The sequence below is a fragment of the Phyllosticta citriasiana genome (assembly GCF_038021145.1).
Source record: "Phyllosticta citriasiana strain CBS 120426 chromosome Unknown IWZ02scaffold_3, whole genome shotgun sequence".
NCBI classification, from domain to species: Eukaryota; Fungi; Ascomycota; class Dothideomycetes; order Botryosphaeriales; family Phyllostictaceae; genus Phyllosticta; species Phyllosticta citriasiana.
The window spans coordinates 775,720-790,673 of record NW_027117280.1 but is presented as its reverse complement, the minus strand read 5'-3'; the positions used below and the strand labels follow the sequence as shown (position 1 = coordinate 790,673).

The window sequence follows — 14,954 nt, the reverse complement described above, 5'->3', positions numbered from 1 at the left end:
GGGAGGGACGGGCGCAGGTTGGTAGACGACGAGGCTGGTGAAGCAGCGCACGTCGTCGGCCGTCACGCCTGGGACGGTGTTTCGACGGGCGTTCGAGTCAGTGGGCCTCGGCAGCCTCGAAGGGACCAGGGATGCGGGCGCGGATGGTTATGGTGGTGAGAGCAAGATGCGCCTGAAACGAAGGCTGCAGGTTGCTTCGGTCAAGGGAGGTCACTGGCCTGGGCACGGTCAATGCTGGATGCAACACGACAGAAGACAGACAGATGAGGACCAGACAGGCGAGAGGGCAGACGCGACGGCGGTTAAGAAGGGGCGAGAAGGCGGACAAAGGCGGGCGAGGGAATGCACGCAGCCAAGACAGCAGAGAAGACAGTGGCGCTGCCTGGCGACGGATGAGGCGCCGGCCGACGGGCTACGATACGGGCGGCGGCGGCGGCGGCGGCGGCGGCGGCGGCGACGGCGACGGCGGCGAGGGATGAGGGCACAGGCAGGCGGTCCTGACTGACTGACTGTCGGTCGGCGGTCGTGTGTGTCGTGTCGTGTACGCGGTGCGAGCAACTGGGTTGGGAGAAGAGAGAAGGAGAGGAGAGGAGAGGAGAGGAGAGGAGAGGATCAAGCCATGGTGGTGAGTGAGGCCGAGAGATGTAGACTGACGGCGTTGCAGTCAGAGAGACTCGACGATGGCGACGACGACGACGCTGCTGCTGCTGTGTTGACGGTACTCCCAGAGTACTAGGCCACATACTGCAGGAACAGACTTCTCGAAAGCTTCGATGCTTCCACAGGAGTGTGCGGCTGGCGACACCGCTGCTCAAACGGATGCGGTGCGGCTTTGTCTGCCACTGCGACACGGTTTCTCATGCATCCAGAACTGTGCGACGCCCTGAGACGGCCGCCGCGAACGGACTGGAGAGAAAAACACCTTCACCACCACCTCATCCCATCCACCTCAGCGGCAGGCAGATCATGTGGAGCCTGCCATGTGAATCCGCAAGGATCATGACCAGCACCCGACTGACATCACTTGGACTCGACCTGACTGGACGGGAGTCTGATGCCTCGGGCAGGTCCTGATGTGTCACTACACCGCCTCCATCGCCAACTCGTACTGAAGAAGCAAGAAAAAATTCTTCAGGTATGCCTCGACTCCATCGCCCAAGTGCCCGACCTGACGCTCGCCTGACTCGTGCCTTTTTTCCTCTCACGCCTGCGCTAAGCTCATATGCCATCTTTGCCGTGGCGCTGCTGCAGATCCAGTCGAGGCGCCTCTTCCACCCAACCTTAATTCTGCCACAGCAATGCCTCCATCATATATCTGCCTCGTCCCGGTCCGACTCTGTCCTCAGGCTACAAGGCAAATGTCTGGTTTCGGCCCTATTCTGTCGTCTATTTCTTTCTTCCTATGTCGTACCAGCCCATTCCTAAATGTCAGACGACAGCATGGTTTGGCAATGCGCATGATGCCACCCTCAGGCTTCAAACACTTGCTCTGCAAACGCTTCGCACTCGTTTCCACTTCTGTCCGGCATTTGCTCGCCGTTTCCTCCGCCTCTTTGTCATTGCCATATCCAGTCTTGACAAGATCGACTTTTTCGACTACCTTGGTTAACAAAAATCAGCCAAATATTTTCACTGCATTGCTCAAGCTGGTGGTTGATCTTTTCATCCGGCCTTCAAGTGATTGTGCGTCGTAATGTAGAAAATAGTCTGTATATCCATCTAGATAAAGCGCCGAGATTAGATTGTTGGTTGGCGTCAATAAATTATGACTACCGCAGCGCTACGGAGCATCATGAACATTTCCAACACCACCTATCAAGCCATGTAAGCAAGGCCAAGCCAAACGCCCAATGTTCTACTTCACAATTCGCACAACCCTCCCTCAGCATGTTTCGTCTGATGCTGACCGAGCGGTAAACGTGCCACATTTTTCAAAAGCCTACCGCTATTACCGCCTCCTCATCTCACACTTGAGGAAACACCATGTAAGCAGGCCCTTCTACTCCGCACCTACATAGACTGCCACACGCGTCTCCGCATCAGCGATATCCACAGCTTGTTCCTGTCAAATCTCAAGAATGAATACTCGCCCTTGCCGGGATACCATGACACCAATGGCAAGGGCAGTAGTCAGGTGAGCGACATCCGTCCCTCAACTTGAGCAAGCAACACACGTAGCCCGCTGGACGGACCTGAGCGGGCTCCTGATCGGCAACTTTGCCCACACGACCGCGACGCACCTCACGCGACGCGCACTTCAACACGCTGAGGTCGCAACCAAGTTGGTCTGCTCGGGACTGCGTCGCTGCAAGGACGGCAGAGTCCGCAATTGAGCAGGAGATGGATAACAACTGCGTGGACATCCCAGTTTCTATGTCGTCGATGACAGCTGTTCTCAGCTCTCGTGTGTACATGCGATGCTGCGTCACTCTTCGATCAGCATCGCGTCCGATTTGTGTTTTGTACACAGGTGTGCTGAGTCCGGAACCGAGTGCGCCAGCCACGCTGGCGAAGATGACAGTGATACATCGAAATGGCAAGGCGTCTTGCATGACACGGAAGCGCTTTGGAGACGTCTGCGGCCGCGGAGGTTCCGGTAATATAAGGGTCCGATGAGAAGGAGGAAGATGAAGAGGAGCTGTTGCCTGCGTGCGAGCAATAGAGCTCGTCGGATGCCGACCTCATAAGTACATATAGACCAAGGCGACACCGTGGGACGGCAAGGTCGGGGGTCCGCCGGGTTGAAAGGGGCTCTCAAACAAAAGACTTGTTCTCGTTCTCCGCGCGCCGCCAGCAAGGCAGCTTATTTTTCAATGGCGACGAATGGCAGTCGACAATGAGCCTCAGCCGAGACTTGATTCGTCGTGTGATATGCTCATCCCATATAAGCACAATGCTTGTTTCGTCGAATGCATGCTGACCAGGGGCTGTGGACATGCTTCGACGGGGTTTGAAAAGGAGACAGCGACGACCAAAGGCCGAGGAGTAGTGCACACCTGTATTTCACCAGTGGAGAGGGAAGCCAGTCTCCGCGACGTGAGTGAGGCTGTGAGAGCCAAACTACTGCGCAGAGACCGCAACAGTCATCATCTTGTTGAGGAGCGTAGAGGCGCCACTTCAACCTACACCTTCGCTGCCCATGCCCCGGGCCATGCCCATGACTCTTGGCCCGACAAGATCTTGCGAATTGGCGCCCACCCGCCGGGTATGCTGCGTTTCAGTCAAATCCCAGTGTCTATATTCAACCTCCGCCAAAAGATGCCCAAAATCGACATCACGCTTCTGCCAGAGGCAAACCAAGATTCTCTCGCCTGACTGAGGCGAAAGCCCTGTAGGCGATGTGACGTCCATGTTTTAGACAGCCTGCCACCGCCATTCACACGGCGAGCATGTCGATTCAGATTTGCCAATTACTCGGCTGTGGGACATGCAAACAGCAGCGTTGATGGAATAAGCCCGGCAGTAAGAAGCCAGCTTTAAGCGTTCCTGGGTGGAAAGGAGGTGTGCGGGTTTTCGTCAAAGGCAAATGTTTTATTGAATGGTTGTCTCGTTCGAATCTCCCAAAAGGACCAGTTGCGCGCGGACGGCCCGGCTCAAATTGTCTTACACATGATCAACCTCCAAACCGCGTTCAGAGGTCAGGCTTAAAGTGACCTGCCCAGTCCTGTCCGTGTGATGCGCATCTGTGACGAAAAGGAACGCCGAAACACCGAGTCCTGCTCTTTGTTCGCCCACAAGATCCCAATGTCAGCCGGAGAAGAGAAGTGTGGGTGCTTTCCCAGGCACCTCATGCAACAATAAAGCAGGTCCGGATAGAGCTGCATTGTTGATGTTGCTCAGGACGCAGCAGGAGGGCCAGCGAATCTAGCCTTCCTTGCTTCGGCGGCCGCGCGGTCAGCGTCGCTCATCCAGGAGCCACTCGAACCGTTGGCGGTGCGGTTGGACCCCTGGCGTTCGTTGCCTCCACCGCCGCGTCTTCCGCCCCGACCCCTTCTCTTGAAGTTTCCCCGCCTGCCATCGTCGCCGGCCTCCCTAGCGCGCTTCGGCCTCCGCTCTGGCAGAGCTTCGTTGAGGCCTGAAATGCCCTCAGAGGCTTCAATGCCAAATTTCTTGGCGCGCTCAATCTTCTTTTGAGCCTCATCATCCTCGGTGATTCCGAACTTCTTGGCGCGCGCCTTGCGTTTCTCAAGCTCCTCGTTCAGGGAGATGTCCTTCAGTCCGGAGGCAAAGTCCTTCTTCTCAGCCTCTGCCGGTGCCTCGACTCCCCCGGCAGGTTTGGCAGCAGCATCGTCGCCCTTTTGCTCGACCTGCACAGACAAGTCATCAGTCTTGCTAGGGTCAACGGCAGCCTCTTGATTCGGGACAGCCTGCGGATTGGCAACCTGTCCCTTTCCTCCCGTCGCGATGGCCGCAGCCCCAGCTTCAGTCGACGCAGCCTTAGCAGCCTCGGTTGGATTGTCATCGTCCCAGTCAATTTCGTCTTCGGCAGGAGCGGCAGTCTTGCTTGTTTCGGTAGTAGTGGGAGCAGGTGTCGCAGTTGCTGATTCATTGCCAGCAGCGGCCTTGTCTGCTTCCTGGAGACGGGCGACCATGTCGGCCTTTTTGCCACCGTGAGGGAGCGAGCGTTGCTTGAGGAGAGCCTCGAGCTCGGCATTCTTCATTTTAGCGTAGTCCGGCATTGTGTCGAGTGAGATGACGGCGAGGAGAAGCTGGCTGTCGCGACGCGTCGGTTAACGAGGAGCTTGCGAGGAGGCGGCTGAGAGGGACAAGAGCGAGGTAGGCAATGATAAGTTGTACTAACGGTTGGAATGGGATACGTTTGAGCGTGATGGCAAAGCGATTGGCGACACGTCCGGGCGTTTGATGGAGGTTGTGATGTTTGATTGTTCACGGAGTGTTTATTGCCAAGTAAAGCGCGGTGGAAAGATGTTGGCTGGAACAGATGGGGTGCAGGGAAGTTGCGGCCAACGTGCGCCCAAGCCCCACTAACACCGCCACAGCGCCACGCAGATGCCACTTGAACAGTTTTGTCGCCTCCGTTCTCTTGCGCTGTCCACATATTCTCACCCTTCGGACCCATCCACATCTGACTCCTCCATGTACCTCAAAACCTTTCCTCTTGCATATCTAAGACGAGGCCATCCCGGTCGGCAATCGGAGTCTCCGAGACGCAGAGCCAGCACCGGTCCAACGGCCATTTCTTGATGTCAATTCCGGGGCGCAAACGCACTCAAAGACACGTCATGTTCAAGGCCCTCGCATTGCTTTTCTTGCTCGGGGAAAACATTTTGAATTTCTGTAAGCGCCACACGTATCTTTGGGTCATATTGCACGAGGCCAAATCGCGGTTCCACGAGTCCGTCCGTTCATCATCAACTTGGACGTTCGCCACCAGTAATTCGTCGACTGCTCGACCTCTGGGAGCATATTTGTCGCATCTCAGCCGGCATACTAAGCGATTGATCCGTCGAAATGAGCAGAAGCAACAGGTGTCGGTGTGGGCAAGTGGTACGCGGAAGCAGCCGCCCGTTGCCTTGGAGCTCCACCAATTTCTTTACGAAGGCTATCTTGGGTTTATTTTCATACTCATCCTATCAGGGCTTTGCTGTCACTTCTTCGTTCGAGTTGACTTCAGGATTTAGGGCTAACTCGGAACTCTTGACTTCATGAACCAAATCTGCGCCTACGCTTCTCTGTCAGCCAGGGAAAACGACGTTAGTGATGTCTCCGGACGCTTATTCACTTCCGCCTAATCCATCTAAGCGTCATGACCCGGGTTGAGCAGGTTTTTCTAGACGCATTCTAGATTGTCTAAGACGTTCTAACCGAAAGTCAACATTTTTTGGTGCTGTCTTCTTGATTTGCAACGATCCAAATCTTCGATATTCGATCAGGGGAGCCTAGTTATGGCACCGAAGGCCTCGCCAAATGCCGACTCTGATTACCATGTCTTCCGCGGCCATGATTGCGGAGAGTTTTCACTCCTGCATACAATGCGCCCTTTGGCCGCGCTTTGGCCCTCCAATGCCGTGGCGCGCAGTTTTTAGTCGGCAGACGGGCACTGGAAGCCTCAGAGGCTCATGTACTGTTAATATCCAGCGTCCGAATGGAAGCATCTTGCTTGCCGCGTCGAAGCTACCCCACTCCGGCCATTGGACCTGTCGTATTTTTGGCGCCAAGCACCGCAAACACCACCAGCATATCTCCTACCAGCGAGGTCGAGCCCAATGATTGCATATGTCATTATCTGTCAGACTGACACATGCGAGCTCGGCTCGAAAGGGCAAGATTCGGTGTGCCAGGAGACTTGGCGATCCTGCAGCAGGCAATACAGGGTCGGAAACTCAATTACACCAACAAGGGCAAGATCCGAATACGTCCAAGAGACAGAAAGACATGAAATGCAAAATACAACCGCGCGCAATTTCCTCGTGCCAACCGGCTGGAGCATTAGCAATTTCACCGCCTCGAATCCCTGTTGCGGACGCTGTTCCCCGAGCAGGGCATAAACCGGCAGCAACTCCATCTCCGTAAGCGCCCCGGGAAGACGGCGGATAGAGCAGTGGAAATGGTGGTGGGCGCTGGAAGAAGACTCGTGTGCCGCGACTCGGATTGTGCATGTTAAAGTCAACGAGTCAGGGTGCGATGGTGCTATCCGGCGGGTCGAGACGGGAAAGGCGGGAACCGCCCGTTCGACAGACTAGGACATGGCGTGGGATGGACCCTGCAATGTCGATGGATTGGCGCCGGTGGACAGGAAAGGGGAGCACCTCAGTTTGGATTGCGAGTGAAGATGTCCAGAGGCTTTCCAGCGCTGTCATTGGAGGAGCTACCCTACACTAAATCAGCTGACTGAATTCTTGGCGACCACGGTGCCAGGAGGCCGCCAATCAAGAGGCTCAGCAAGGATGCGAATTCTCCTGGCAGTGCGACAATGTAGGATTCCTCCGACGAGGCTCTTCTTGAAGAATGCAAACCGCCAACCTGAATGAACAGCACAGGCTGGCAGTATGCCGCGCCTGATGAGTTGTCGAGCAGAGTGGCGAAGCGCAGAATGGAAAGCACAGCCACAGCCTCAGGTGCAAAAACGACTCGGTGTAGCCGAACCGACGACGACGAGTGCCCTACGCCACGACGTCAAATTAAGACGAGATGCGGCGACGCGGAGCACATGGCTGCAAAGGCCTTTTCGCCCCGGGCAATGACAGGGCTCGGGCATGGTCGAATGCCACGTCGCGCAATGAATGTCATTGGGCAACGAAAGCGAGCGACGGGCTCCTTGGTGGCGGTGGAGAGGGCGAGGGGGGCACAGGAAGAGGGTGATCACGATGCCCTGTGCGCTGGCATCACGCCCGCTGTGAGCCAGGTGTGGAGAAGCGACCGAGCGCCTTAGCGGAGAGGTGAGGCCTTCGGACAGGCCGAGGGGCTCTTCCCAGCAGACGGACGTCAGGTCGTCCGGTCGGCGCGATTCTCAAAGGAGATGGCAAGACGACGGGGCAGGAAAAGAAAAGAAAAGAAAAAAGCTCAACAAGAGGAACAAACCAAACGGTGTCGGGTGGTGGTGCATGGCGGGAACGCCCTCGCCCGTGCAGGGAACGACGGGCGCCTCGTGCAGGCTATCCACCCACCACGCACATCATGCCCCGCCACGTCCACGAAGCGCCCAACCCAACGGCAATCCCCAAGCGCTGAACTCTTCCGTCGGGACATGACTGTCTGCCTTGCTTGCTCGTTCATACCATCATCATCATCATCATCATCATCATCATCATCATCATGCTGCTCGTCGGCTATCGCGTCCGGTGCCTCTCCTACATGTACCTACCTACCTACCTACCTCCGTGGGTAACTCTCCATCCATCCGCACCCCCCCTGTGCATTCGCTGCTCACGTCACAAGCCTCGAATCTTTCCAACCTCCCTGTTCCCGGTGTAAATCGTTCTCCTCGCTCCCCATCAATAGCGCCCGCGCGTCAATCTGCCCGGGCCGCAGCCCTGGTTCGCCTGTCTTTTGCTCCTTCGGCAACACCGGTGGCGTCACAAGTACAAGAGACCTAAAGAGAGCCTCCGTCTGCTACTCGCCCGCCGCCTATGCACCTCGCACCTCCCACTCTTCCTACCTCCGCGCCCTCGCTAAAAAGTATTTTTACTGCCTGCCTGCATGCTGCTCCGCTCGCGGCGAGCTGACTGCATACGCTACCTGGCTCTCCGCGCGCCTGGTTCCGTTACCTCGTATGCGCCGTCCTACTTTCTTCTTCCCTTGTGCGAGCATTTACTCACTGCTGCCGCCCTCTTCAGAGAGCACGACAGAAGAGCTCGAGCTTCCATGCGCTCCTCAGCGCACCAATTCGCCATAGCCAATCCTGCCCCCGGCGTTCCTTGCATCGTCGCATCCAGCAGGTCTCGGCCATGGCGTCCCAAAACCCGCAGCCCGTCTCCTCCTGGTTCAGACGTGATGCTTCGTCGTCATCCATACCACAGCGCAACCCCTCGAGCCGTTTACCATCGAAACTAGGAGGTACCGTGGCCTCTTCTCTGCCAGTCAATGCTCTTTCTTCCCACCGCCCGCCAACCAAACTTACCAAAAAGGCCCACGAAGGGCCAGGACTGGGCCCGTCAGGTAGCAATTCGAGTGTCCAACAGAGGGTTGTAGCGCCGTCTAAGAGCTCGGGTAGTGCTGGCCTGCACTGCGAGAACAGCCATGGCTCGGAATCAAGTCACCACCCAACCAAAACGCGTGTTCCACGTTTCGATGCAGCGACTACCCGTACACCTCCCCTTGCTGCCGCATCTTCGCTTGCGTCAGGGTCCTCTGCTGCATCTACTCATAGCAGCCCCAGGACCGCTGTGCTGAGGAGGAAACCTTCATCCATCGGCAGACCTTCGCTGCGTGCTCGCACCGTGACTGAGCCTACAGTCATGATGCATGAAAATGCCTCCATTGCAAAGGCTCTTTCGAGCACTACCCCCGAGCCTTACTCAGACACGGTTCTGGGCGTTGCCATGCCTTCTGCTCCCCCGCCCCCGCTGAGTGAGGAGCGGGAGCAACCCCTTGACAGCCAGCCACAGGACCAAGCAGACCCCGCCTACCACGCGCATCCTTTCAGTGCGGACCAAGAAAGACCGAATCATTTCCTCTCTCCAAATCGATCGCAGTCTACACCAGCTTATGCGCTTTCTGCCAGCCCCTCGACCCGATGCTCCGAATCCCCTGGTCACTTCAGCCATGCCTCTTCTTCGACATCCATGTCATCTCACTCCCCCGGCATGGTGACGAGAGTCAGATCGCGGACGAGGCAAATCAGTCCCATCACAATTAGACCTCCCTTGGATCGCAGCAAGACTGTAGGAACCGCGTCCAATCTCACGGCAGCGACGGACAGGCGCGGACATATTGCACGCTACGAATCCACGACTTCCTCGTCGTCATCATCCACAGTGGTCGGCGTCGAGCAGGGCAGACGGGAAAGAAAGGTGCCCCTCCAAAAGGACGCACGTCTAGGGGCACCGAAAAATCTAGCTGCTGGGAAGCCTACTGATGTCAAGGACCGAAATCCGCAGGTAACACCATCTGCTGTCCGTAAGCAATCTTCTGAGCAGTCAAGACGGGAACAGCCCATCTATCCGCCCCCTGAACTGGCGCACCTGGCCGAAATTAACAACAAGCCCCCTGTTTCGAATCACTTGCCTCGACCTGCCCGACCGAGCCGTGAAGGAACGCAAGATCTTTCTCATCTCCAACGACCATCACCCGTGGTCCAAAGCAATCTCACAAGTCTTCCTACTGCCCGTCACAAACGGCAAATTTCCTCTGGATCATCTGCCAGTCCTGGATCATTTGCTAGCCGCATCGCTTCCCCACAGACAAGCAACGGCTCAAAGAAGCCCTCAATTTCGACCAACACCACGTCGCCGAATCCAAGTCTCCCAGACTCTCTTCTTTCCCCAATATCAACCAACGAGTCAAATGTAGAAGACAAGAGTCGAGGTCTTAGCCCCGGTAATGGTACTTCGCGGTTCGGCTTCTTTTCACGAAAATCTCCCGCTCAAGAAAATGTAGCAGCAAGCGCTGTGCTACGCAAAGAGAAGAAGGGCTTCCGCAAGGGTCCTATGGCAGGCACTGGTCACGAGGGCTACGGCAAATATGGAATAGGAAGAGGGCGCAGCATTAGCACGAATAGCCTGACGAGTTTTGGTCGTTCCCCAAGCTCCGAAAGCATAACGAGCAACAACGCCGCGAGACCACCTACGAACCGCAAGGACAGCCATGACAGTACTCATCGGAAATACAACCCGGCCGGCCAGAAAGAGACAGGAATGGATGACTTTTTACGGGAGCGACTTCAACCAGTCATCCTGAGGGGGGAAGGCAGTGCAGGATCTAGCATTGCAGCAAGCTCCGAAGCAGCTGTGAGCACGAGCAGCTTGGGTTCTGCCCCAGCGCCAAGGCCTGCCACGGCTCCTCGAAACGATTCCAATGCGTCACTGGTAGCCACCGGGAGCCAGAGACCGAGCGTTGATCGTAGCCGGCCAACTTTGCTTCCTTCGTCAATGACGGATAGCATTCGAGGAAAATCGCCGCTCAGAGCTCTGGCAGGAAGACACAAGCGGACCGTAAGCAACGATTCGGCTTTGTCAGTTGAACCTGCTACTCAGTACTCCAACACCACGTATGGACCGTCCGGATCGAAGAAGATCATCATCTCGTCTCCCTCAGCAGATCCGAGCCGCACCAGACTTCTCAAGAAGGAGAAAGAGAGTCCCTCAAAGCTGAATTGCAGATGGAACTTCTTCCAACGCGCCCAGTCAGTTCCGAAAACATCTGCTCCTCCGCCGTCGATGGCATTCAAGCAACAGATGCCGTTTACTGTCCCATCGTCAGTTTCGCAGAAACCAGTGGCCCACTACGCACTCGATGACGCAGAAGGAAAACCTGTCAACATCCAAGAGCTCGAGTTGATGATGGAAGAAGTCGCGCAAGGTGCGGATGATTCGGAAAAAGAAAGATCTCGACCTCCTTCCTCTCAGGAGAGAAAGCAAAGCCATGATTCTGTACTTCTACCTCCGGCCCCTATTATTCGATGGCCATTTGAGAGCATTGATCCTACGCCACTTACGTCGCCCACGATCTCGCGGTACTTGGAATCTGACAGTGGCTTGCACCTAGACCCATCACGAGTTGATCTGAGATCTCCATCCCCCCTCTCGTTCAGTCCGCTGACCAAGGAGGATCTCCCTGTCCCAAGAGGTAACAAAATTGACCCCAAGAAAGACACAAAAGATGGGCCAAATTCGCATACTGAAAGTCAGCCTGGACCGAAGGTGACTCCTGAGCTCATGCAAACAAAGTCACCCCTTGAGCAACTTCAACTTGCACGACCCAGTCGTCTGCAGCAGGTTGGACGGATACCTTTGGTTGTCAGCACAGGATACCGGAGGAGAAATCCAAACCATTCAAGCTTCTCGCGGCCCTTTGCCTCTGACCTGCCCTCTCCAGCTCATCCTCCTCCAAACAATGTCCTCGGATCTCCTTTTGGGAAATCCAAAAAGCAGGATACGCTGATCTCGGAAAACCCATCCACAAGCTCGGCGCTTCCTCGCGATAGTATCATTCCGCGTCCGCTGTTCTGTAACGGAAGCGGTATTGCAAATTACGATGAACCGGCGCTTCAAAGAAGGACTTCAGGCCAGAGTGGGTCACAGATCTCAGAATTCCTTGCCTTCCCGCGCAAGTATTCGGAAATTTCGCACACAAGCAGCTCGAATGCTGGGCACTCGTCATATGCTTTGACGCCCGGTCCATACATACCACCGGAAGAAGACGAAGTGTGGCGGGAGTACGACGACTTGATTGACCAAGTGATAAGTAGTCCAGACAACCGGACGCCAAAAAGTCAGGAAGAGAGGAAACGTGCCAATCTGACCAAGGGCAGCGTTTCCGGAAAGTTTATGGAAAGGATGAGTCGACGATATTCTGACCAGGCCCCAACTTCGTGGTTGCAAGATTCGAGTCGTCCAGGGACAGTCTTTGAAGAGCACCAGGATGGCGCGGACCATACGGAGCTCCCTAATCCCTTTGCGGAAAAGCCAAAGGTCTCTGTTGTCGATTTCGAAGACGCGAATGTGTCGCCAAAGACCACTCGACTCACTCGAAACCCTTCAACTTCTATTCATCTGCGACGGTCACAGATGCTTGCAAATTTTCAACCACTCTCTATGCTTCCGACTCCTGGTCCGGCGTCCAACGCTCCACTGGAACAACCCAAAGACATCAACTTTGCAGACCCTGAAGGAAGGTTGAGCCTACCCAGTATGCGTTTGAGTTTGGAGTCTGCCGAGCTTGGTTCTGGTGCTCTAAAATTCAATGAAGCAACGGGATCCTCTTTGCAAACCCAGCCAGATGCCCAAGGCTCGACCAGCACTGGGATAGAAAGAGTAGAAGAATCACCCAAACCCATTGCTAGTGGCGCTCGTTACCGGGACTCTCGATTGATGGAAACTGCCGAGTGTCAAAGCGACGGAGTGATTTCCATGGCCAATCTCAGAGTCGGAGCTCTCAAGACAAGCAAGTGGTTGAGCTTCGGTCGTGTCCTGTTCAGTCCTGCCCACTCCGATCTTGAGCAAAGCAACAACGAAAGGGTTTTGATTCTGGATGGCCTAGGAAAAGGCAAGTGCCACCGTTCAGATTACATGTTCCGAGATTTGCTAACTTTTTTGTCAGACTGGTCGTATTTTTGCGCCCTGACTTACCCACGCACCCATTTCTACTACCTTTCCCCAGCGCCTTCCTCCTCTTCCCAGTCGGCTGGTCCCATCAGCCCACCTCCGAACTACACCCACATCCATCATTCTCATGCCTCGGCTCCGTTTCCTTTTCCTCGCGGCTTCTTCGCTGCGGTGGTCTACCGCTTTCCTACAGCTGCCCCCGAATCCGTCTACCGCGCCATAGTCGGAGAATGCAAACGCGTTCTTCGACCGGGTGGATACCTCGAGCTGTCGGCCATCGACCTGGACTTGGTCAATATGGGTCAGCACGCACGGAAACGGGTGCGAGACTTGAAATGGGCGATGCAGAATACGGAGGCCAATGTTTGTCTGGCGAATACTAGCGACGTTCTTCTCAGGCTGGTCGGGCGGAGAGGGTTCGAAGCGATCAAAAGAGGCGTCGTCGGTGTTCCTGTGAGCGGCAGTCTGAGGAAAAGCGGCGGCGGCGAGTCTGGCGCTGGTTCCGTTGCCGCTGGCAGCACTGCTGCATCTTCGACAACGGGTCCAACGACGAGCCTTGGAAACCCGTCGTCAACCCAGCTTACAGAGCCCTCTTCCAACACATCTCCCACCAACGCCACTTCTGGTACCCCGCCAGACTTTGGGTTCGGCCCGGACCTCTCCTCTACCGCGTCGTCAACAGCCACTCTTGACGACGACAACATGGTTGCCCGCGTCGGACGGTGGTGGTACTCTCGGTGCTATGAGACTTCCATGTTTCCACGCAATGATGGCGGCAGCGGAACTGACGCGGCAGCGGCAGCTGACAAGAAGAGCATGTTTGTTGACCAAGCGCTTCTGCGCGAATGCGAAGAAAGGGGCACCAACTTCCGTCTGTTGATTTGCTACGCGCAGAAGCCAGAGCAGATGAAGAGACGGACCGTGAGCGTCTGAGGTGATGCTGTTCCCTCTAAGACCGCTAGTCTATGTCTGCGTTTCTCTCGTACATTCCTGTTTGCCTCTCGCCTGCCATCTCTCTCGACACAACTCATCTCCATCTTTACCACCTGACCACCCTACCCTCAAGATTGCGGATCTTTATTTCCATCGTACATAATTGTTTGTTGTCTTCCTATCGTCATCGTCATGACATTATTGTTGTTTGATGTTCCAGACATGGCGAAAGTTTTGGAGAGAATTGTTGCGGGCTCGATGATGATACCCTGGGTGCTTTGTGTGGTTCAATAGGCAGGCAGGCAAGCAGGGTCGGTCGCCGGAGTTTTGCAGAGTTTGTTTTTCAATTTTCAGTTTTCTTTTTTGTGCTGCTGCATTTTGTCCTCCTTCCAGTCTTTTCATCGATGCAGAGACCGCAACGTAACGGCCTACGACGAACCACCGTGGGGACGCAAACGAAGATGACGACGCATTACGACTGTAAAGAGAAACAAGGTGAAGGAGAAGAGCACGCACCACCGGGTGTAGCAACGTAACGCAACATAACGCATGCATGCAGGCAGGTCTTTGAGTATTTCCTTTGGCGCCATGGATGTCTTTTTGTCCTTTGTCCTTCTTTCCTGCTCCTTTTCTGCCACTTCCTTCTTTGCTTACTTTTTATATATTGTTGTATACAAAGGTAAGTACGCACGTAAGCACATATATGCATGCATGCGCCACGACGCTACGCACATTTAGAGCTGTATATACGGTACGGTATAGCAGAGTACAGCCAGCAGAACCGGCAGCGCAAAAGTCTACAGTCTCGTAATGGTGGTGGAAATATATGGAAATGCATGATTGCTTCAGGCCCTTCGATTAACGCGTGTCGTGACTTCCGAATTGTCGTTCTGTGAAAGCGCATCCGCACTTTGGCCTGTACGTACTAATCTGCATGTTCTGCGTAAGGCTTTGGAAGTAAGTGTTGGTCAGGCTCGATGGGTGAATGATTCTGCGGGAAGGCAATTGTTGAGAAAAACTTGGGTCCAGAAACAGCTCGAGGGCCTACATGTTGGCTATGGTAATTTGGTGCTTGTGCTTTTGATAGCTACCATAAGAATTAAGACAAGTGATGGATGACAGAATCACTTGTAGTGAAATTCAATACATTCCCAAGGTATTTTACCTCGTTGGCAAGTTGGCTATCAAAGTGACGTTGGCAACTAGCAGCCAGCGGAGGCGGATCACCGGCAGGGAGCTTGGGCCACTTCCGCCCCGCCCCGCTCCGCCATTGGCCGGCCAGTCGACATCAACCCG

The 14,954-nt window shown here is 55.1% G+C and overlaps 4 protein-coding genes across 4 annotated transcripts; 2 read left to right on the top strand and 2 right to left on the bottom strand.

The window, feature by feature from the left end:
* Positions 1 to 1,883: 1,883 nt before the first annotated feature.
* IWZ02DRAFT_177468 (uncharacterized protein) lies at positions 1,884 to 2,688 on the bottom strand. The gene has a single exon (XM_066762243.1). The coding sequence runs from the start codon at positions 2,550 to 2,552 to the stop codon at positions 2,073 to 2,075; it is 480 nt and encodes a 159-aa protein (XP_066625127.1). The 5' UTR covers positions 2,553 to 2,688; the 3' UTR covers positions 1,884 to 2,072.
* Positions 2,689 to 3,575: 887 nt separating this feature from the next.
* On the bottom strand, positions 3,576 to 4,935 carry IWZ02DRAFT_177436 (uncharacterized protein). Its single transcript, XM_066762242.1, has 2 exons — positions 4,802 to 4,935; positions 3,576 to 4,713 (listed from the first exon to the last, which is right to left on the bottom strand). Exon 2 carries the CDS (start codon positions 4,677 to 4,679, stop codon positions 3,837 to 3,839), a length of 843 nt encoding a protein of 280 aa, XP_066625126.1. The 5' UTR covers positions 4,680 to 4,713; positions 4,802 to 4,935; the 3' UTR covers positions 3,576 to 3,836.
* A 121-nt stretch (positions 4,936 to 5,056) lies between these two features.
* Positions 5,057 to 5,785, top strand: IWZ02DRAFT_177356 (uncharacterized protein). Its single transcript, XM_066762240.1, has one exon. The coding sequence runs from the start codon at positions 5,205 to 5,207 to the stop codon at positions 5,640 to 5,642; it is 438 nt and encodes a 145-aa protein (XP_066625125.1). The 5' UTR covers positions 5,057 to 5,204; the 3' UTR covers positions 5,643 to 5,785.
* A 3,025-nt stretch (positions 5,786 to 8,810) lies between these two features.
* Positions 8,811 to 13,758, top strand: IWZ02DRAFT_177419 (uncharacterized protein). The gene is made up of 2 exons (XM_066762241.1): positions 8,811 to 12,666; positions 12,721 to 13,758. The coding sequence occupies exons 1-2, from the start codon at positions 8,919 to 8,921 to the stop codon at positions 13,656 to 13,658; spliced, it is 4,686 nt and encodes a 1,561-aa protein (XP_066625124.1). The 5' UTR covers positions 8,811 to 8,918; the 3' UTR covers positions 13,659 to 13,758.
* Positions 13,759 to 14,954: the final 1,196 nt, after the last annotated feature.

Excerpts from the sequence above, each read along its gene's own strand:
- IWZ02DRAFT_177419 (XM_066762241.1), top strand. The coding sequence starts at position 8,919 with ATGATGCATGAAAATGCCTCCATTGCAAAGGCTCTTTCGAGCACTACC. Across the intron at positions 12,667-12,720 it reads TCTGGATGGCCTAGGAAAAG|ACTGGTCGTATTTTTGCGCC; the intron begins GCAAGTGCCACC and ends CTTTTTTGTCAG.
- IWZ02DRAFT_177356 (XM_066762240.1), top strand. The coding sequence starts at position 5,205 with ATGTCAATTCCGGGGCGCAAACGCACTCAAAGACACGTCATGTTCAAG.
- IWZ02DRAFT_177436 (XM_066762242.1), bottom strand. The coding sequence starts at position 4,679 with ATGCCGGACTACGCTAAAATGAAGAATGCCGAGCTCGAGGCTCTCCTC.
- IWZ02DRAFT_177468 (XM_066762243.1), bottom strand. The coding sequence starts at position 2,552 with ATGCAAGACGCCTTGCCATTTCGATGTATCACTGTCATCTTCGCCAGC.